At 39.2% G+C, this 21,811-nt stretch overlaps 3 protein-coding genes across 7 annotated transcripts in view; 1 reads left to right on the top strand and 2 right to left on the bottom strand.

The window, feature by feature from the left end:
* chd5 (chromodomain helicase DNA binding protein 5) overlaps positions 1 to 9,603 on the bottom strand; it is a 61,598-nt gene extending 51,995 nt beyond the window's left edge. For 2 of the 5 annotated variants that reach the window (XM_074663550.1, XM_074663467.1), the window contains exon 1: positions 8,881 to 9,602. In XM_074663550.1, the coding sequence (XP_074519651.1) occupies positions 8,881 to 8,947 (67 nt within the window). In that variant the 5' untranslated portion in view covers positions 8,948 to 9,602. Of the gene's footprint in view, positions 1 to 8,880 lie in introns of all 5 variants that reach the window. The other 3 variants (XM_074663797.1, XM_074663722.1, XM_074663641.1) reach the window with 2 other exon arrangements.
* A 1,225-nt stretch (positions 9,604 to 10,828) lies between these two features.
* rpl22 (ribosomal protein L22) lies at positions 10,829 to 14,694 on the bottom strand. Its single transcript, XM_074674966.1, has 4 exons — positions 14,624 to 14,694; positions 14,164 to 14,274; positions 12,714 to 12,838; positions 10,829 to 11,005 (listed from the first exon to the last, which is right to left on the bottom strand). The coding sequence occupies exons 1-4, from the start codon at positions 14,651 to 14,653 to the stop codon at positions 10,864 to 10,866; spliced, it is 408 nt and encodes a 135-aa protein (XP_074531067.1). The 5' UTR covers positions 14,654 to 14,694; the 3' UTR covers positions 10,829 to 10,863.
* rnf207a (ring finger protein 207a) overlaps positions 14,543 to 21,811 on the top strand; it is a 33,509-nt gene continuing 26,240 nt past the window's right edge. The window contains exons 1-3 of the mRNA XM_074674964.1: positions 14,543 to 14,569; positions 16,432 to 16,558; positions 16,876 to 17,066. Of these exons, the coding sequence (XP_074531065.1) occupies positions 16,876 to 17,066 (191 nt within the window). The 5' untranslated portion in view covers positions 14,543 to 14,569; positions 16,432 to 16,558. The remainder of the gene's footprint in view (positions 14,570 to 16,431; positions 16,559 to 16,875; positions 17,067 to 21,811) is intronic.

Below are 21,811 nucleotides of genomic sequence, written 5' to 3'. Positions count from 1 at the left end.
ACTTTGAGGCTTTAATCTGTGGTCGTCTTGTTGTCCACCAGATGAAAAGTGCTAACGGGGTAATCTGTGGTTTCTGAAACCCAATATTTTGATGTAAAATACCAACCCCACTTTAAAAAAGTCAAAGGACTGTAAAATATTCATAAGATCAGAAATAACAGTCCAGGATCAGGGGAGAGAGGAAGGATAAGACTTGATAGAAACTTAGTTGGTGCTGCAGGTGTGTGAACTCTGAGTTCATGAACTCAGGGACCTGCTGCTGTCAGAAGTGAGACTTGGTAACAACGGCACTTCAGGAACGTTCTTAATCACAGGATACGAGTGACTTACATACAGCTGCAGTCAGCATCTTCTGAATGCTGCTGTTTCACCTTTCTTCAGTTTATAGAAGTTAAACCAACAAAATTGAATATAAATGTGTCTTCAAAGTGAGTGTTGCATGGCTGCACAACCCATCCCTCCCAGGATGTGTTTGCCTCATCTAAATAGAGCATACAGACATTACTATGTCTTCCTAATATCTTCAGCATTTGTTGCTTGGAACCATGACAAACTGATCTACAAAAAATATCAAGATTGGCAGCCAATCTTACCTAACATACCATGCACACATCACGTTGCCTTGTACAAAATTGACCTGTAACAGCTGATCAATGCTGCAAAAATACTTAGTCTTAAAAAGGAGTACAGGAGGTTGAGCGTTCAGTTATCACACTCATCTTCTTTGGAATCAGCTACCAGACAGGGTCCAGGAGACAGACACCGTTCCAACTTTAAGAGCAGGCTTAAAACTTTCATTTCCAGTGAAGTTTACACTTAGAGCTAGCACAGGCCCGGACCAGCTCTTAGGTTCCTGCTACAGGCTTAAGCCCCGTTTCCACCAAGTTTGATTCGTCTCAGCACGGCACACATTTTCCATTGGTTATTTGGACCGATCCCCAAATAACCAAGACAAGCCTTCAGTAGAGGTGCCAGACTAAACTGATCTGAACCTGGAAAGTGGAGCTACAACACTGCAGTCTGTTGATTGATCGAAAGAATCGTCACTCACTATGCGATAGCAGCTGTATTTCTCCAGGTGGCATATAGCCTTTTCTAAAGCAAAACTTGATTGGGCTTTATAACAAAGAGCCACATGCCAATCACAAAGAAGACAAATTGCTGGATGACTCCCCCCAGTTGCCCGTTATTTACTCTGTCGCGTTTTTCGTCTTTGTTTCAAAACAAGTCTTAAAACCCATTTTTATCCTTTGGCTTCTAACCCAGCTTGAGACTCTGCTCATGTTTTAGTGATTTTACAGTCTGTTTAGTTTTTTATTAATTGTTTCATGTTTTAAATTATTTTTAGAACAATGTCACAATTTATTTTACTATGTGCACCTTTGTTTTAATGATTTATTTGTTTTATTTACTTATTTATTCCTGTACTACTTTTATGTACAGCACTCTGTTTCAACTAAGGTAGTTTTAAAGTGCTTTATAAATAAAGTTGAGTTGAGTTGTTGGATTTATTAGCGGTGTACACTGTGTCTCGATGCTATGGCGTCACTATTATTTAACTGATGGGGCTATCGGCATCCGGCTTACAAGCCACCTACCACGAGAGGCACAGGTGGCTGTGCCAACCCATTCCAAACTGTACTGATCAAAACTGGACTGCTTGGTGGAAACGGGGCTTTAGACTGCTGGTCTTAGCCTATAGCAACAGTTGAGCTAAGTCCATTTAACTTAATCCAGCTAGTTTTGATATTTAAGTCATCTGATCTATTTAACATGCTCTCTTGTATGAGGCCCCCAAACTTGAGTGAATGCAGTCTTGGACACTTAAATCCAAGGCTGCAATGAATGCAACTCTCACAAAACAGTGTAAAGCCACAAACCTAAACATTAGACGCTAACGCGACTGTGTCATGATTTTTCTCCTTGATCAAAATGTCCAAGGACAATCCAGTGTGCAATGTGGAAGCATGCACATATTCATCAGCTCATCTAAAGACGGTCTAAAATGTCACGCCTGATGGCTCAGAATAACAGCCCTGTTCAGGGTGACTTCTTGAAGCAGTATGGATGAGTCAGTGTCGAGGAATCTTTAAGAAACTCTGCGTTAGATCCTATTCTTCTACATTTTCTATACATAGACTGTACATAGATCACCCATCTACAATCAAAGCGTCTGACTATCTCTTTTTTGTCTCCACATTCTTCTTGTCTGCCTCAAACCGAACCCACATGTTTCTCCCTGCTTTGTTTCTCTCTTTCTAAATAAAGCCTTCACTTTATGTATCCAGTTTCTCAAACAGGGAGCTCTTTCATGTCTCAGATGTATCCTAGCCGCCTGCCAGGCAAGCCATGAAGGCGCTGCAGTAAGCCTAACATCTCTCTTAGATGCACTGATGATGACACTGCTTAGATGCAGATGGAAAAGGCCCTGAATTACAAAACATCGCACAGATCTTTTCTCTGCCTGCACCTTCTTTTCTGTGAGAATGAGCCCTGACTGACACGTTGACCACAAGTCACTGATTAGATACATCAAAGGTTGTCCCTGGTTCAGCTTCGTGTACAGAAATCACTCACTCTTGACAGAAGCTGTGTAGTTTTTCTGATGTAGGTTTTACAAGTTGGGTCTGTGTAAAATCACTGGCTCTTGCAGCGATATGAGCCTGTTAGTAATCCTACCACTTTGTCAAAACTAAAATGTCTCAGAAAGTTGGACTGACATTTTTGATCGAGATGACAAATTCTTACAACTTTCAAGGTCCTAAGACATTTTTCTGATGCCACCATGAAGTGAATGTTTGTACTTATAAGTCAAAAATGTTTTGATTAATTGCCATTTGCTAAAATGTTGTTTTCCAAAATGCAAAGCAGGGATGTCAACAGAGACAAATATCTGAGGGTCATTGGGCCATACTTCAAGTAAAAATAAGTGAAAACATATGAGGCAGTGTAGAATTATGAGAATCGCTTCCAAGCTAACGGTTTCCCAGAGGTAAACAATATAACAGGAAACACTATTTCCCAACCAATAGTTAAATAGGCTAAGAGTAGGCTGAATGCTAACATTACCTCACACTTGATGCCCACACATCTGTGTTAGGGTAGCCATGCATTGCAGTTTGACCTGAAACATCCCATTTACAAGCTAGAGATTGATTGGAGACAAATCTGGTGTATTCTGCCCTTACAGGACTTGTGGCTCCACGTTAGTTGCTTTCTAGAAAGCTTCAGGAGAGTTTAAGCTTCAATATGAAAGACCCATGCAATGACTATGCTGCTCTTTGCAAACCCTGCAAGTGTGCCTTCCCTTGTAGTGGAATTGCTAGCGCACAAAGCCTTGTTAAAACAAGTAAACACAACCATTGGGTACAGGCTTGAAGTCAGGTTGTTGCCGACTTCAGTGAAGCAAACAGGCTCCTTTTCTTACCACCAGAGCTTTTACTGGAGGAACAGTGAAACAGGCCTTGAGTGCCTAATACTCACTCTTAGTAAAGCAGAGACAACTGTGACAATCATTGCACGTCATGCTACTAAGCTGCTGATGGCATATTGGTTGATCATGAGGGATAAGGTTTATTATTCACTGAGGCACTTTTCACAGTGTTGAATGGCGCATTGATAAAAACCCAACTGTACCATGGGTTCAAACATGTGGGTTTGTGGTCAGATAAAAGTGTCCCTACTTGAAAGGTTGAAAATATGTCCAGCTTGATAAGATTTCCTCTGGAGGCCTCACTGATGTTACTTTTTGTAGGTGATCAACAATACCTGGAGAGCAGTAAATTCCTTGATAAGAGCAGTTGCTAATGCTAGCTGTTTTCTAACATCACCATAGATGTCAAAACTGTTGTTTTACAAGCCACAAGTGTGCTTTTGCACCCTGCTTGTGTCCACTACTGGCAGTTTTTGCACAAGTAAGCACCTGTTTTCTAAACAGTTAATGCACTTCAGCGTTTTTATCACTTAGTATCAAATGTTCTTCATTGCTGCAGCCACAACACTCTTGTGGCACACAGGTATTTTCATCAATGCCACTTTTCCATCAATAACCTTTCAAAATCCAGAAAAGGTGAAACTTCTGATTACAACTTGTCAACAACAATGGCGGTGGAGAAGCTTATCACACTTATACAGTGTTGTTGCATGATCAAGTACATAAAAGCAAGGCTGGTGGATATATAACCTTTAAAAATTCTCCCTCCATCCTAATTTGTAATTTGGGAAAGTACTAAAAAGTGAATGTGCTGCCATGCTAACAGGCCAAAATAAGATGCTAACCATTCACTTTATGTATCAAAAGTACATATGTACAAAGTGTTGAATTCAGATTTGTAGTAAATTTCAGACAATTTCAGACTAAATGTTAGCAGATTTTTAGGTACGCAGATTTTAGCCTTTAACTTGAAGCCCAGCTGTGTTAAATGTTTATACCATTAAAAGCTGTTTGTACACTCTGCTAAAACACTGAACTTATTTTGTAAAAAAGACACTTCATTTTAGTAGTTTTTTTTTTCATGCAGCAGTTTGAATTCAACTGTATTCGTATTGTGTGGAACTAACCAATTTTGATACAGACAAAAAAAATGAAAAAAATGCAACAAAAAAAATTAACAATTCATTGTTAGCATATTTACAGGCTTATGTTAGCATTGACCTCAAAGTATGACCACCGGCAGCAGAGCCTCACAGCTCACACAGACTTGTTAAAAATCAAACAAATATCAAACACTGGTACAAACCTTCTCTCTGTAGTGCATCTATTTCAGGAACAGTGACAGCGATGCATTTCATTAAAAAACAAATTGAATAAATGTCTGTGTTTAACACCTGCATTGCCTTCTAACCTGAAAGCTGCCTGCACTAAATGGCCTGTGAATTCCCCAAAGGGAAAGCCATCAGGGGAATGATAATCTCTCTGCTTGGTGTGTGGAGCAGGCTGTGCCAGGTGTTATTAGGGGGGGAAGGTTGCTCAGTCATGTGGCACAGGAAGGTCTGGCACCAGATTCTGTTTGAAAGAGGCCCAGAGCTCAACTTGGCAAACAAACCCTCTGTAAAGTGTGGACGGATGGCACAGACACAGTTCTGACCTTCCTGCAAGGGCTTGGCCACCGGACTGACCCATTAGAGGGGAGATTCATGAGCGGCTCCCAAGTGAGGAAGCTACAGTTTACTGGAGAGCACATTAGCCCTTTTTCAGCTGGCCCCTGTGTGGAAATACACACTTAATGTTGCCCAGCATTGCTCGCCATGAAGGAGGAAGAACAAAGCAGTAATTTCTTCCCCTCCTCATTGATTAAGCGCTTATAGCCGAGGCCTGTGACGCCGTCAGACAAAGACATCCTTGGACTATTAATAGAAAATCTCATCATCAAAGCGATGGAAAGATAAAGCCTAAGGAGTGCTGTTAAAACGATATCATGATGACACGAAATATATGCAGAAGATCCTAACATGTAGGACATTAAACAGACTCAAATGCGGCACCACTCATGCACACATGCACAAAAAGAAGCATCCTTCATGTGCTGGCATCGAGCACGCGCAGCAGGAAAAAAAATGGTGTCAACTTTCACAGTGAGGGATCCAAAAATAGACCCCTTTTCCAATTGGGGATAACATTTGTAGGCACACAAAAGCCCATGATAATCTTTTCAATTTTAGGGAAGCGCAAAACAATTAAAAGGGAAAACACAATGGAACAATCTGTGACAGTGTAAGCACCCGCAGTGAAACAAAGGGAATTAGGACACTTTATGTGCCACAACAAATACACGCTGTGATAGGATAGCGTTAAGGGGTCTGAAGCCCCCCGTGGGACCTGGTTCTACTTTGTTGGGTTTTAATTGCATGGAAGCATCTCGATTAGGGGAGGAATCTGACCGGGATGCCTGACCTTGTCTGTCACTTTGAAGCGGTGGAGATTGTAAAATATTTCCGCAGTGGAACAAAAGATATGCATCTCTGTAAGATTGAGAAAAACAGCAAATTTATAAAAATGAAACCAAAACATTGATGAGGGACGCATTTTATCAACAAGGCTTTTATGAAGACACAAACACATGATGCTGTCTTACGTTAGCAGGGTCAAGTGACTTTTTACACGTTCACGCTTCACTACAGTGGAGAATCCTTTGATATGCTTATTCTCAACACCAGATGACTTCAAAGATGACCTGGAATAATTCTGACTGACACATGAAAATGTTGTGATTTCTCAAACTGGATTACCTCTCACATATCTTCACTCAGCTGCCGTAATCAATCGCACCTCTCCTCTCTCATACATGTTTAACCCACGCTGGGGTTATTGGGGACACGCATCAGTGCTTGTGTTCTCCCTCAGGCTACGGCTGGCAGTCACATCATAGATGATGCCTCAACCGCTCAGCACTGCTCTCCCCCTTCCTTCTCTTGCTCTGTCTGTCTTTTTGTCTGCGTACTGCACACCTTCAAAAGCAAGCAAGCTAATAATCCACACCAACGAAAACATTGTGTTTAAAAATACAAAAATAAATTAGTTTAAATTTTGAAAAAAGCCTTCTTTAAAACCTTGCCTTGCATGGAAAATCATTTGTGTGTTTTAGAAACACTCCGCAGTGCTGGTTACACAAACAATACTGTAATTAATGTTGTGACAGACAAACAAAAAGCTCTGGAGGTTGAAGACCTTCAGCATGAAGAGAGAGCAAGAAATGCACCATGGCAACGGTGTTATGTGAAAATTTTTCATTAACTTCCTGGTATTGTTGCTAAATGTTTCTTTTGCCTTTGCAGCTGCTAGATAAAACATTTCCTGCTCTGATCCTTCATCTGGATGGAGTCGTATGTATGTCTGTGGCTCGTGATTACCAAACACAACAAATACTGTGTCAGGTGTTTAAACGCTGCATAGAGGTGCAGTTTGCAGGAACTAAGCTGGTGGTAGAAATGGGATGTAACAATGGCAAGTATGTTTAAGTTAGCTCATAATCATGTAAATATGTAAACCTCTTTTTTTAACTCAGAATGACTAAGTTCTCTTCCTCCACTATCTTTCTACAGCATTACTTAAGAGACAAACTAACAACCTACGTGACTTTGGGAGACAGAAATTTTGTTGTGCTCAAAATATTTTTTTTTTCCACATTTGTGACTAAAAACTTATCAAATAGTAGATCGAAAGCATCACAGGAGCGCCCTAAAGGGCTACTGTCCCAAGGGTAAACACTACATTTTAATAATGTTCCAATTTCTGCACACTGTACTTTCAGTGTATTGGTTTTGTAGCAATAAAAACTTTGCGGAATGGTTTTAAAAGGAGAGACACGACATCCTCTGGGTCTTGTCCTTGACATTGAACCACAAGATTCTTGAATCAAGCTGCAACTAAAGAGATAAATAGGAATCTGTTGCATGCATTTGACAAACTGACACTATGGTGTGACCGTGCCTGAATATGCAGCCCTGCAGGGTGCAAGAAAATTCTGTTAAATTGCAAGAAAAAGCTGCAAAAGCATGAAAAAGTTGCAAAGTTTTCATAATAAGGTGCATTTCTCTCATTGGCATAAACAGATAAATACTAACTGTAGGCTAATATAACAAAGAGCAGCTAAAGCAAGGTACGTCTTAAGATCTGAGGGAGCAGGGAATGGATCCTCAGAGAGTGAGGACCTGGTTTGACTGAGACAGATGTACGGAGGATGCTGATGAAGCTGTCTCCTGGCTGCACATGACACACAACCCAGTTAGCACATGGCAGCCATGCCCTGAAGCTAATCCCATCAGGGTTTATCTAATAACCAGAGGAGGGGAAGTCATGATGCACCAGTTGTATGATGTAGGTACCCGTAATTTTACCCAACCTGACATCGTGAGTGGAGTTTCCTCGAGAAATCGGGAGCTTTCTGGTTAAAGTCACACTTTTAGATATAAATCTGGGTGCACTGACATCAACCACATCAGCCTGGCAAAGTTAGAAAACAAAAAAAGCATCATTTTGGTTTCTTTTCTGTAGATCATAAACTGGTGATTCAAACATCCCCAGAGCCCTGACTAATTCTTAAATATTCTTTAAGGAGTGTTTATACCATTCATACTTCAGTTGGATGTTTGCCAGAGATTAATTCAACACCCACAAAAGGAATATAGAGCACACATTTGGCTTTGCATGAAGCCAAGCAACCCCTGAGAAGAGAAGCCAGTGAGCTGCATTGCAACTATGTGGGTTACAGTTAATTTCAGTGAGAGCACGACCTAGAGCTGCAGGGATGCTGCTGACCTAACCTCTCCGTGGTCAGCCACAGTGCCCACAGGAGGGTCCGGGCTGGGACACACTTAGATAAGCAGTGTTTACTGTAGCCTGCACGTGGCTTTCACACCTCTGCGGCCATGCAGAGCTGGAAAAAAACATTCAAAGTTGGAGCAAAGGTTGACAGCAAAGGGAGCAGGGATATTGTCACTGCAGCTTATTTCTACTTAAAAGCACATGCACACATACCATAGCACACACCGACACAGCACAGGATAAAATGTCATGTGTTTTAACAGCTCTGGGAAGCTAAGTTGAGCTCTAAGGTTGAGAAATCCACTCGCACACGCATGCACAAAGCAGCCTGCAGAAAGCATGCAGCAGCGGTTTGCATCATGCCCCCAAATTCAGGCAGGATGTGAGGACAGCCGGAGGCACATTCACCGAAAAACCTGATCCCACCTTTAAGACACTAGGTCGTGCAAAAAATAATAGCATGACTCTGCTTATTGCACCCCACCCCTCCTCCTCCTCCTCTTCCTCCTCTCTGGTCTCAGGAACGCAGGACAAGCCCTTTTCCCCGCATTCAAGGCGTAGCGGCGCAAAAATAATGTGAAGGACACCCCGCCTCCCCCCTTCCCTCTTCCCCTCACCTGGCATATCGTCTTCAAAATCCATGTCGTCCTGTCCCTCGTCTTCATTACTCAGCGACCCCGGCATCTTTATCTCATAGCCCCCAAACCCCTTTTAGACTGAGAATACTGAAAGTTAACCCTCCAGACGCCGCAGCCCAGGCTCTTTCTTCACCCAAAAAAGAAATCTAATCCTCGCTCTGTGAATTTTTTTAAATTTTAATTTTTTTGCACTGACTCGTGGGCTCTCTCTCCGGGACTACAAAATTAAAAACATGTCTGTCTTTTATTTTTATTCCACTGATCTCTATCCAGGTCTTCCAGTCTGAAAAATAAGAAAGACAAAAATGGAACACACATGCCCAGATTGTGACGTCTGGTCTGTTGCCATGACGATGCATCCCATAATATCACCCACAACTAGTTAGTCGTACTCTCCTAGTTACCACTTTAACTAGTAGTGTGCAAAAAAATAGAAAAACAGCGTGCAGAAGCGCCATGTGCACCGGTATGAGCCGGATAGAGTCCCGCGCCTGTCGCCTTTGGAAGTCCAGAGAATAGAGACAGAAACTTCTGCTGCTCGCTTCACTCAGCCTGTACTCCAAACATTAATACACATATTTATTTCACAGGAGGGTGCATCACCGCGGGAAATTTAAGGTAGAATCTTCTTCTCTATCCTCCCCCCGAAAAAGAAAACTACAAAAAAAGGCAGAAATAATAAAGAATAAGGTTGAGACAAGTGCCGGCTGATGGCTGCCTGCTGTGAGAGGAGTCCTGCCTGCCTGTGGTCTAACTGTTGTCAAGGTTACCACAGCTGTAGCACAGGATGCCCCACAGAGAGCTCACGTAGAGAGACAGAGAGTCTCAACTTTACGAGTAAAGCTCCAAAATACACAAAACAGAGCAGCAAGTGTCCTAACAGGACAGGCTGAACAATGCCTCAACCCTTTTTGTTTTTACGCGACCTATTTGTTGGTTTAGTGTCGTTTTGGGGGCAATTTGAGAACAATGGGCTACTTATCTACGGGTTTTTACGTCTGGAATTACGTAACTACGTATTCTGATTTTGATTTTCCTATAAAAATGACACCAAAACAAATGATTTTTTTTTTCTTTTTATGACATAATATTTTAAGTTAGGTGCCAGAGAAGAAAAAAATCTCTTAGGAGTTTAAGTCTCGGTGAGTTAACTAAAGTTAAATACAGTAATTAACTTAGTATTGTATTTTCATTTTTAGATAATGTTAATGAGTTCAGATCAATTTTAATCAAATTAGTTATAATTCTGAATAATAAAATCCTTTGAAATATCCTTCAGGTGACATAGCCAAAGTTTTTCAAAAGTTTTGGTTGTAATTACAAAGATCCAGATTTTTATGACTTTTAGAGGCACATCAAAAATTTACTAATAGCTGTTTTTTTTTAATGAAGTTATTTCCAATGCTTTCAGCCTTGGTCATGAAGCAGGTGTTAGATGAGTTTTTAACTAGCTTCAAAACAAAATGTGTTACCTTTTTTGAGAGCAAAAATTCTCAACAACCAAGAAGTCTGACTCAATGAGCAGAATAAAAGTTTCCTTTGTGCAGGACATGATCAGAAGAAAGAAGTGGGGGTACTTCTTAGCCTGCGGGAGGCGCCAAAATCAAATTTTGGAAATGTCTCTCAAGGGATTAAAAGAACCAATACATAAATTTGGGTTTTTAACAAAACATATAACCAGATATCAACTTAGTAAAGTCAACAATTAACAATCTGTTAATCTTTTTTTTTTTTTTTTTTTTTTGTAAAGTAATAGATTTTCTTCTGGAAATACCACCAGAATCTCTGGATATTTTATGAAGGGGATTTTCAGTTAATCAATGCAGCTACACATACAGTATGACGTTTTTAACTCTGGTTATACTGTTTATGATTACAATTCAACAAAATGATGCCTGTTTAGAGCAAGAAAATAAAGACTGTCTCCTCTGTTTCACTTTTTTATTAGAAATAATGCTCTCTTTAATCTTCTTCTTCCTCCTCTTCATCCTGGTTGATCTGGAAGTAGCGCAGCTCATAGCTCTCTTTGGTGTTGGCCACAACTCGCAGCCAGTCCCTGAGGTTGTTCTTTTTCAGGTACTTCTTGGTGAGGTACTTCAAGTACCTGAGAGAAATGGTAAAAAGAAAAACAGTCATGGTGATATGAGTTTAAAGAAAGAACTTTTTCTTGTGAATCTCTTGCTTCAGGTCTGCACCAGAGAGTTTCTGGATATGTTACTGTATTAATCAAATTTATTACAAGCTTTTGTTGCCTGAGTAAAAACAAATGTCATCATCATAAAAGCTGACATCTGTTCACAGACCACATAATCTCTGCTATACATGTATATTTTTGGGTTATTTGTGAAGCAGACTTATGTAACTGCTCCTAACTTTCTGGCTTATTTTTTACTAAGGCTTTTCCATGCCTGAATTTATTTGTCAATTTTACGTTTTCTCCAGGCTTTTCTGACTATACAAACCCTATATGTACGTTGTTTATGTTCATATGGACTTATGTGCCTGAAATCAATAAATGAAGTATTACCTGTGGAGGTTAAAATGATCACAGCAGATATACTGAAAGCAGCCCCTGCCTGTTACTTTCCAGTCATAGTATCAAGAGCCTCATTTCTGATCAGAAGAGTCAGAGTCCCCCTCTGCTGGTGGTGTTCTTGGATTTCACTGACATTGTTTAGCACTGTGTTGAACATGATTTTTGCTTTTCAAATCTAAAACTGCTCTTTTCAGCAGAGATTTTGTAACTCAAAAACAGCTGACAGCACTTCTTGATACATCAAAAATGCAGATACTGTTTTTGATTGGACAGCACTGGATATAAATTTAGATTCTGAAGGCAAAAAAGGTTGTGAAGTTGAGTGACAAATTCTGATATTTTTCTAACTTTCCAAAAGCTCAGTGACAGATAATCTGTTGTCCTGAGTTCATTTGTATTTTTAAACCTAATCATCTTATTTAAAAAGTTGGTAATCTTACAAAAGTATACTCCAGTATTTTAATGTTTTGCTCACACTGCCTTTTATAAACGATCATCATCACTACACTTCAGCTGAAATACTGAAATTGGAAATCAATAGTTTTAAGAACAGTGGGAGTCTGTGTTAGAGTAAATAATAATGTGAACAGTTTAGGCTGCAGTGATGAAGGCTAAGTAAACTCAGCTGTTAGAAATACGTGTCAGGCTTCGCACACAGAGCTGCACAGGGATAAAGAGATGAGTGGACCCAAGTTTCCTAAACGTGGTTAACCACAAACCTCAGTCACATTTTGAGTCTGAGGCAGTGAGCCAGCCCAACAAGACACCAGCTGTTACTTTTGGGACCAAACCTTTCATTCTGAACCAGTCTTTCATTCAAACAAAAGAGAAAAAAAAGGTACATTTCCATTGTTTGCAATAGTATGCTTCACAAGTTGATACTAGAAGGAGATGAAGGAGAAAGACCAAACAATTCTCAACTTTCTTTTAGTTTTCCAGAGAGAATCATGGATTCACAAACTGAAGATGTTTGTTTTTTTTGTTTTTTGTTCTTTTTTTTTTTTTCTTTGGGGGGGGGGGATCAGTGCAGCTTGAAGAAACTACAAAAAAAATTAAGACATATTTCACAATGAAGGGAAATGTGCCATGACTTCGATAATGTCCACTCACTTTACACAAGTAGCAAGTGATTTCACACCACAGGAATCAGAATAATTACTTGCACTGGAAAATATGGGAAACGAGTAAAAGCTGACTTAAAGACAAACATGACTCTAACTTTTGAATTAAAACTTGACTGATAAATGCAAGTTTTGGGGACAGATTTGTTTTGTACCTCTTTGAGAAAGGAACTTCAGAGTTCACTGCGATTTTACTCTTGCTCCTTTCAATGGCCACCACGCCACCTCCGAGGTTTCCAGCTTTGCCGTTCACCTTGATGCGCTCCTGCAGGAACTTCTCCTGTATGTGCAGACGAAACAAACAGTTACACCTTGCAGGTTCACTCAACGCAAAGTCAAGCTTAAAGAGAGAAGACAAGTGCACTGCCTCCTCTTTTATCTAATTGTTATCTATTTTGTGGTTTTGATTGTTTTGATCAGAGGAAGGAGACAGGAAGTGTGAGGAGAGAGCAACGGATGGCATGCAACATCACCTGTTACCAACTGAAGTGCACCTACATCCTAGGGATGACATCTTTAAAATCAACCTTCCCAGCACACTTAAAACTTATTATTGCAATTATTGCCGACTTTGCAATCCAGAATTACACGCTTTTTGTGTGTTTGTATCTCTTCAAACTTTCCTGTGGGATTTACTCAGAGTTTGTGGCAAACTTAGTGATTTGAAAGTTGCACAAGCTAAGCATTTAAAGCAGTGGTCCCCAAACTATGGCCTGGGGGCCGGATGCAGCCCGTCTCCACATTTTGCCTGGCCCCCTGAACAATAACAGAGGGGCATTATGTTTTTTTTCAGTCTGGCCACGTGGTCGAGACTTACACATGCATAGAATTTAACTTTCTATTCCACCCTTCTGCAGATTATGCAATATCTGAAACCCCTCATTAAATAAAAAAAAAATCCTGTTATACCAGCATAATGGAAGTGAAATGTATTGTAGTGGTAGGTGTTGTATCACTTAGTTCGGTTTCTTAGCCTGCTTGCTTTCTGGTTTTCAGAGTAAAGTTAATGAGAGAGAGCTGCAAACAGTGGTGTCTACAAGAAAGTTAATATTTCATGGTCTTTTTTTCTGTGAAAAACCTGAAAATGGTTATTTAGTTATTATTTATTTCATAAATAGTGTTATTATCTATTTTCTTACTTTTTTTTCCTGTCAAGATCCCAGAAAGGGTTATTATTTGGTTATGTGTGGCTGCCTGGGAAACAATAAATATTTACGATTGGACACCTCTGATTGTCACACTGTTTTTTAAAAACTGACCCTGGCCCCCTCCATCAGAGAGGGAAAAGTTGTTTCGCCCTGACAAGAAAAAGTTTGGGGACCCCTGATTTAAAGCTTGTGCTTTGTAGGGAAAAGGTCTATGGGACCACAAGGGGATTTCTTTGTAACGAAAAAAACTGTCAGTTCAACCAGAATAAGTCCAGTTTGGTTAACTTTTGTCCATGTAAAGTTAGACAACCATAAAATAAGGCCACAAAGTTTCATATATTACACCATTTTGCACCCATATGATCACAATCAGCAGTATTTGACTCTCTGGGGTGAGAGTCTGCCGTTCATTACTCAACAAACAAGCTATGTCTCAAGTCTGATCATGTCAACTCACAAAGTTGGCAGCGTCCATGATACCATCCTCGACAGGGTGAGTGCAGTCCAGGGTGAACTTCAGGATCTGCTTCTTCTTCCTCCCACCTGGCTTCTTCACCATCTGCTTTTTCTGAGAGTCAAAGGGCTACATCAGTCTCTGAGACACAGTTATTGACCCACATGGGACCTTTTTTTTTTTTTTTTAGCTTTTTTTTTAGCTGAAAGGTAGTTTCAAAACAATAGGACATTCATGATAACATGAAACTGGCGAAACGTGACGTAGTGCAGCTACTAGCGCAACATTTAACGGATATCACAACGTGGTGTTCGCCGACACAGTCAATGAAGCTTTTAAAACTCTCAAAAACACCCATGGGTGCTTTATTTCTGTAGATCAACTTCACACACGCCTCTGAATGCAGAAGGTAAACTTTAGTATATGGTTGAAAAGTGGTTAAATTAGCAGTTTAGCCACTTACGATCGGTGCCATGGCTGTGACGTTTAGCATAAAGGAAGTAGCAAGGGCTACGCAGGACGTATAATACCAGGCCGATGATTCGATCGAATCGATTTATCTGGGGTCGATTAAGTAAAGTTTACATTAACGGTTATGCTGCTATCTTAATGCTCCTGCTATTTCCATGACACATTCTCAATTTGATGTTTGTTTTGATTAGAGGTGTATTTCTTATTGACAGTCATTAGATGTTTTAATGTTTCTTTGACATCTTTTGGAACTTCAGGGGTTTGACCAAACTGATAAACATAACATCATTGTGACTTTTATGATACAATTATCACATTACTGCCCCCCAACTTTTTATGTTTTAATTAGATAAAACAATTTCTTTGTTCCTTTTAGACTCCCTAGATAGATAGATAGATAGATAGATAGATAGATAGATAGATAGATAGATAGATAGATAGATAGATAGATAGAGAGTTATAGCTTACTATGAGATACTATCTCGTAATGATGAATTTGACATAGTATCTCTTAATCATGAGGAAGTAGCTCGTAATTATCATCATTTTTTAACTTTTCCTTTTTTTTTAACTTACAAGCCCAAATGGGCTTCCACAATAGTCTGCTAGTATGTGCAGTGTTACCCTCTGCTAGTTAAAGGCAGCTGAATCATAAGCAAATCTTCCAGTAAGGCTACTTGATGATTTTTTTTTTTTTTTTTTTTTTTTTTTTTCAGTTGAAGTTTGAATTGATTAATTGAGTTACACATATTAAATCTATAGATATACCTAACTAAACATACATTGAGCAGTCCTTGACACATCCAACCAAGTAAATTCATGACCTGAAATATGCAATAGTATGAATATGCAATATAGTTGTAAGAAATTGCAACCGTACTGTAAATCAAAAGGTGTTTTGATATGGCATATCTGCATATTGTGCATGTTAAGCTAAATACTTATCTACACTAACAGTGCATGTGGTAGGAGTATTATTTTCTATTAAATAAATATATTTAATAATAATAATAATAATAATAATAATAATAATAATAATAATAATAATAATAAATATTTATATAATGTTAGAGATAAAACTGGTAATTTATGTATTATTTGCACAAAGCGCCATCTCAGTCAAAATAATTTTAAATTTTTTTATTTTATGAAATATTTAAACTGAAGCTAATAGGAAAGGACCAGCCAATCAATTAATTTAACCCCGACTAATGGAAAGGCTGTTAAACTACTTAATATTGACATGGGGCCAATGCTGAGCGGTTCAGCTGAGTAAAGAAAGAAAACACTGAAATCCATCCTTAAGTCATCATTTAATTCTTTAAACACAGAGACAAAAAAAGAAAAAAGTTTCCCATAATTTATTGCCAGGGAATAAAACTTTATTGGTTTAAATCTGAGAAGTCATGTTTTTTTTTTATAGGATTTAAACCAAATTATATCAACATTTAATCTTTTACTTCCTAGAAAAGAAGTTGGATATTGTTAACAAATGTATTTTGTGTAGAAATTGTTGTCAGATGAAAAAAAAAACCCAGATCAACTCACGTTACAGTACAGTACATTGCAGTATTATTTCTAGTAAATTTTCTGTGTTTTATGCCTTTTATTTATTTATTTCTTTTACCTTACATAACCAGTGTCTTGAGCAGGTTCACAGATTTACAGCTCTGTAACATCAACCCCTTTCCCCTCCTTGGACTGCAATATGTAACAAGGGTGTGAAATTACAAACATGACCACTGTATTTTTAATCCGTGTGGGAGAGCAACATGAAATGTCCCTGCTTCACTCTGGCAGCTCTCTGGGGACTGGCATGAGGTGTGTGCAGTCAGCTGCCTGGCGGAGGGACCCCATCGGCCTACTATTGAAGAGTTTCTGCATTGCTGTCATTCCTGCAGGGGGTAGCTGATAGCGCCAGTGTAAGGTAAGACAGAGGCTGTGTGTGCTTTCTGCAGACTCGCCTGCTGCATTTACAGTTTTCTGTGTGTTCTGCTCTTTTCTTTGGAGTCATTTGTTTGCCATATTTGGAGTGTGTGTGTGAAGACCTGGGAGTTATTACACATCTGAGAAGGTATGATGAACAATGAATATGTGACTTTTTTTTTTTTTCTTTATCATGTTTTATATTCTAGTTAGCCTAATCCTATTCAGTGTATAAATCATTACTTTACCTTTTGTGTAATCTGATGTGACTTTTTTAAATACTCACCCTTGATCATTGTCTTCATCTTCTGTTTGTAGATGGCAGGAAATATCTTCCCCAATCTGGATAATCTGTGTAACGTGGATTGCAGTAACATCCACCCCCTGGTGTGCCACCTGTGCAATGAGCAGTACCAGTCTCCGTGCTTGTTGGACTGCTACCACATCTTCTGTGCCCGCTGTCTGCGAGGCCGGACCAGTGACTGCCGTCTCAGCTGCCCCCTCTGTGGGTAAGAAAGTGCACTGTGACATTGATGAGGAGCATTCAAGGCTGCATAAGTTATCAAAACAATGAGGAAAAATTGATATGGAGGCCATAGAGCATGAGCCCATAACCTGAATTGAAGATGAAATATCTAAGTTAAGTGAAAATATGCACATTGTTGGTGTTTCTTTTTTAACCCAGCAGCTTTTTGACTGTTTAAATCCCTGTAGAGCTTTGTATTCTTACGTTTTCTAGCTGTTGCTGTGTTTCCCTTTGAGCACCATTACTCTTTGCCTTTGGATTTTGTTTTTAGATATCCTCAATGAAACTTATCACAATTTCCCAAGCTGCCTGAGTTACTGTAATAATCCAAAATTGTATGATTGACTGACAACTTTAGATCTGCTTTGCTCTTTAAATTCCTTCACCCATAATAAAAAGGCTGAGGCTCTGAACTGTACTGAACGTGCCTTGACACATTTGCAGCCCTGGTTTCTTTATCAAACACAGAACGGTCTCAACACCTCTGGTCTGTCATGTGTCATGGACACAACATGAGGTGGGAGCACACAGGGTAAACTCTACATACGATAAACAACTGTTTAATGCCAAGGGAAGCTTACTGTTTTACGTTTTTACATTAATAAAGATAGTATTTGACTCGAAATTCACTTCAATAAGTGAAGCTGACTGCTGAGCAACATCATTTCATTCCTGGTTAAAGTAAATTAAGTAAGGGTTACTTATTTTAAGCATGATATGCTGTTTTACTCAGATACCGCTATTAATACACTACATCTTTTTTCTTGTTTCAAAACAAATGCACCAGCTTTGCTTAATTTGCATTGATTTTCCGACGTAATCTTAACTTATTACTAGACAAACACCTTTTTGCTGGTCTCCAGAAAAAAAAAATCTCTGTAATTCAACATCAAAACAACAGACAACCTTTTAAATCTAGCTTTTATTTTGAAATAGTTTCTTTTTAGCCCTGGACTGCTTTAGAACCGTTATCAATTTTATTTCTACTGTTTCAAGATCATTTTTAAAATCAAAACCTTTTTTCATTTTCTTCAGTTTCAATCATTTTTTGTTTCATTTTTTTTAAATTGATGGCATTGGTCCAATCTTTCCATGTACGTTTTATTTTTCTGATTTTATTTTCAACCTTTAAATGTTAATATTATAATTCCCTGGTCACCTTTTGCTGTTTTCTATTGCATTTCTGTTCTTTTGTGAAGCACTTTGGGCTGCGTGTTTGAATGTATAAAAGGTGCCATGCAAATTAAGATGGGTCCAGTTGAGTATCATAGTTTATTTAACTTTAAAAAAATGCTTTGATGAAGTTCCTGAAATTTTTGATGCATGTAGTGTTCTCAGACTTGTGATGGTTAACCTGAAACATACAGTCATAAATACAGTATAAATTTTGCTTTGTATCTCAAACTGCCCCGAAACATGTTTTTCCAACTCATTACCTCCTCGAAGAGTCGAAAGTGCAGTATAATTTTTTTTCCCCTCACAGCCCTCAGTCTGCTGTGTTCAAAGAGATTCATTCCACTTTAGTTGATCTGTTGTTTTCAGAGAGCATCAAGTCTCTCTGTTTTGGTTTGTCTAGAGCTGCTCACTGACCCGTCTCCAGCCTGGTCTGGGGAGGGCAGGACTGAGTGGCTGTAGCAGCTGCAGGGTCATCCCTCCGGCTCTGAGTTCCTCTCAGACCAGTCACACTGCAAACAAAGCATTCTGGTATTTAGCTGCAGCGCCAGCAGCTTAGAGCAATCAAAAGCAGTCACATGATATGAATCCATTTCATCCCCTATTAAGGAAGCACACGTGTCTGAGCAGTCACCTTCAGGTCTGCGGTGTTAACTTTACCACCATCACAGCGCACACAGAGATGCATTGAAATAGAGCTGTGGTCACAGCGAGTGTATTTTTACAGAGTCAGAGTCAACTTGAGCAAGAATTTTCACTTTTTCCTGCACGTGGTTCAGCTTCATTTATAGATGGGTTATGTTATATAAGGAGCATATTGATGTCCCTTTAACATATACTGTAGAAACAAAGATAACATCCATCCACTAAAGCATCTCTTTCAGCTCCCTCTTCAGGATCAGGACACTGAGTCCTTTGTGGAAAATAAAATATTTATTCAATGAATTTTTCCAAGGTGAAATAAAACATTTTAATCAGCAACTGCACTTTAAAGTCAGCCTGCTACCTTCTACAGCACAAAAAACTCTTATTATAAATGAACGCATGATAATATATATAACATTTAATAACATCTCTTTCTTTTTAATAGGGCTCTTTGTTGTGTTTTTAAAGTTTGTGTATTTTTTGTGAGCTGCCTTATATAAACATATCACTTTATGTTTTACAGGATACAGCCAAGGGCAATGACAGATTTTCTCTTTTGCAATCAAAGGAGAAAAAATATTTCCATTCCATTCTTTTCCACTCTATTCCTGTCTAATTAAATCCACTCCATTCAACTCTCATGTTGGAAACATAGAATGAATCAGTGGGGCAGGGAAACGTAAAATTCTCACATCCCACCATGTAACTTTTTGTTCATTTATTTCATAAATATGATTTTAATAAATGTGGGGAAAAAAATAAGGATGCAATGTTTTCACACAACAACTGTTTTCTTCTGGAATCACTCTCAGGGTTGGAAGCTCATAATTACCTCAGGATTAGTTATTCCAGGTAGTAAACTGAGCATCTTATTATTAGTGGCTGAAAGGACAATGGAAAGCAAAGTTCTGAAGGTTTCTGACCATACGAGGAGGAAAAACAAGCTTAACAACCCTGATGCCCTCACGCATCAACTACTACAACTCCCTCCTCGCAGGCCTTCCTGCATGTACATTTTAACCTCTGCAGATGATCCAGAATGATGCAGCACGTCTGGTCTTTAACCAGCCCAAAACAGCATATGTCACCCTGCTGTTGGTCTCTCTTCACTGGCTTTCAGGAGCTCCAATCAAATTCAAAGCTCTTCTTCTGGCTTACAAAACATTGACAAGAACAGCTCCTGACTACCTGGGGTCCCTCATCCAGGTCCTCACTCCTCCTGAAAGATGCCTGGTGCTCCCAGCCGAGCACGGCTTTAAATCTCTGGCCAGACTCTTCTCCTCTGTTGTTCCTAAATGGTGGAATGAATTACCCAACTCTTTATGATCTACAGAGTCCTTTTCTACTTTTTAGATGTCTGAAAACACATCTGTTCAGGGAACATTTAATCTGACCCTTCTCCTCAAGGATAGAATGAGTCATAAGGTCTCAGACCCAGCTTCCTAGTGAATATTTAACACTGATCATTCAATGTTGTTGAAGGTTGAACTATATTGATGCAGCGACTAATTGTGGTTAGTTATGGCTACATTATTCTACATGGGAAAAAACAAAACTTTAAAAAAAACCTGCATGCACTAAATGGCAGCACCTGCAGTCAAATAACTTACAGCACTTTGTCACACTAAGGTTTTCCCTTCTTTCTAAATTCTTGCTTGTGTTATATATTGTTTTGCACAAAAGTGTCTGGTAATTAAAACTGTAAAACTGTAAAACTGATGCTAAGGCTAGAAACAAGTTAGCCCTGAAGCAATTAGCATGCCACAGCTTAAAGATGAACTTTAACTTTCCCCTGCATAAGTTACCAAAAGGAGATGATGCCTTTCTTGTCTTGAAGTTACGCATAAAAACAGCCAAATGCCCCCCAGTAATCCACTATCAGTTTACTTCATTAATCAGCCATCAAGGAGAGCAAAGTAAAAAATCTAACTGATCAGCAATATTCTACTCGAAACCAGCAGGGATGAGACACAACAGTTCAACTTTGCAACCATATATGAGCTTCCCACCCTGCCAGAGGAAACCTGTCATCTGACTCGGTATTTTAAAGTGTTAATCACTGATTTTCATTGTCTGCCAAAAAAGATGAGTGACCTGTGGAGACCTTCAGTCATCTGTCACAGTGGCAGGTCAAATTTAGAAACTAGTTTTAGACTTTGAACACTGTACAGTTCAGTTACAGGTTGGTTCAAGGCAGTTAAAGAATTAAAAAGTAATGTTGGGATTGACTTTAGAAGACAGAAACCACCTGATGAGCAGTCACAACCCTCTTCTACGGGAGTTATCCTGCAGATTAATTCCAAATATCTAGACTGCACCATCAAGTAGTTTCAATAAATCAGTGGAACCATTAAAACTGCAAAGACAGCGCACTCTGTCCTTGATTTTTAAGCTGTGTTGAGGCGGAGTTGTGTATTAGTCGGTTTAATTCCTGTTATTCATCACACATCATACTGAGAAATAAGAGGGGAAAAACCAAGGTAATAGCATGTTTTCTAAGAAAACAACATGCTGTGTACAGAGCTGCTGTGCTCTGGTTACAGAGACTTACTGCCTGGAAGTTACTATTTCTATCAGCAGCAGCAGCAGCAGCTTGCTAACAGCTGCTCTCTCAAGTACTGTGTAATCTAGGAATTCACTACTCTGCTATTAGTGGAACACAATGAAGCCCCGTCGCTATGAAAACCAGATAAACCATGCACACAGGACCAGGCAGGGAGCGTTTCTGTCACGGCAAATGAATTTACTGCAGCAAGCAGCTGTGTGCAGCTTTCGAGAGGCAGCCGCTGCATGATTTCTCAGAAAAACCTTCATAGCTTAAATTATGCATGCATTTTTATGATTTATGGTAATTTTCACTATTGTTGTTGAATGTGTTGCAAAATCTGCTCTCTACATGCACCAAAGAAG

Source organism: Halichoeres trimaculatus, unplaced genomic scaffold (assembly GCF_033239565.1).
Source record: "Halichoeres trimaculatus isolate MK-OKI-2021-1 unplaced genomic scaffold, fHalTri1.1 fHalTri1_scaffold_1, whole genome shotgun sequence".
Classification (NCBI taxonomy): Eukaryota; Metazoa; Chordata; class Actinopteri; order Labriformes; family Labridae; genus Halichoeres; species Halichoeres trimaculatus.
This window is presented reverse-complemented; position numbering and strand designations above follow the sequence as displayed.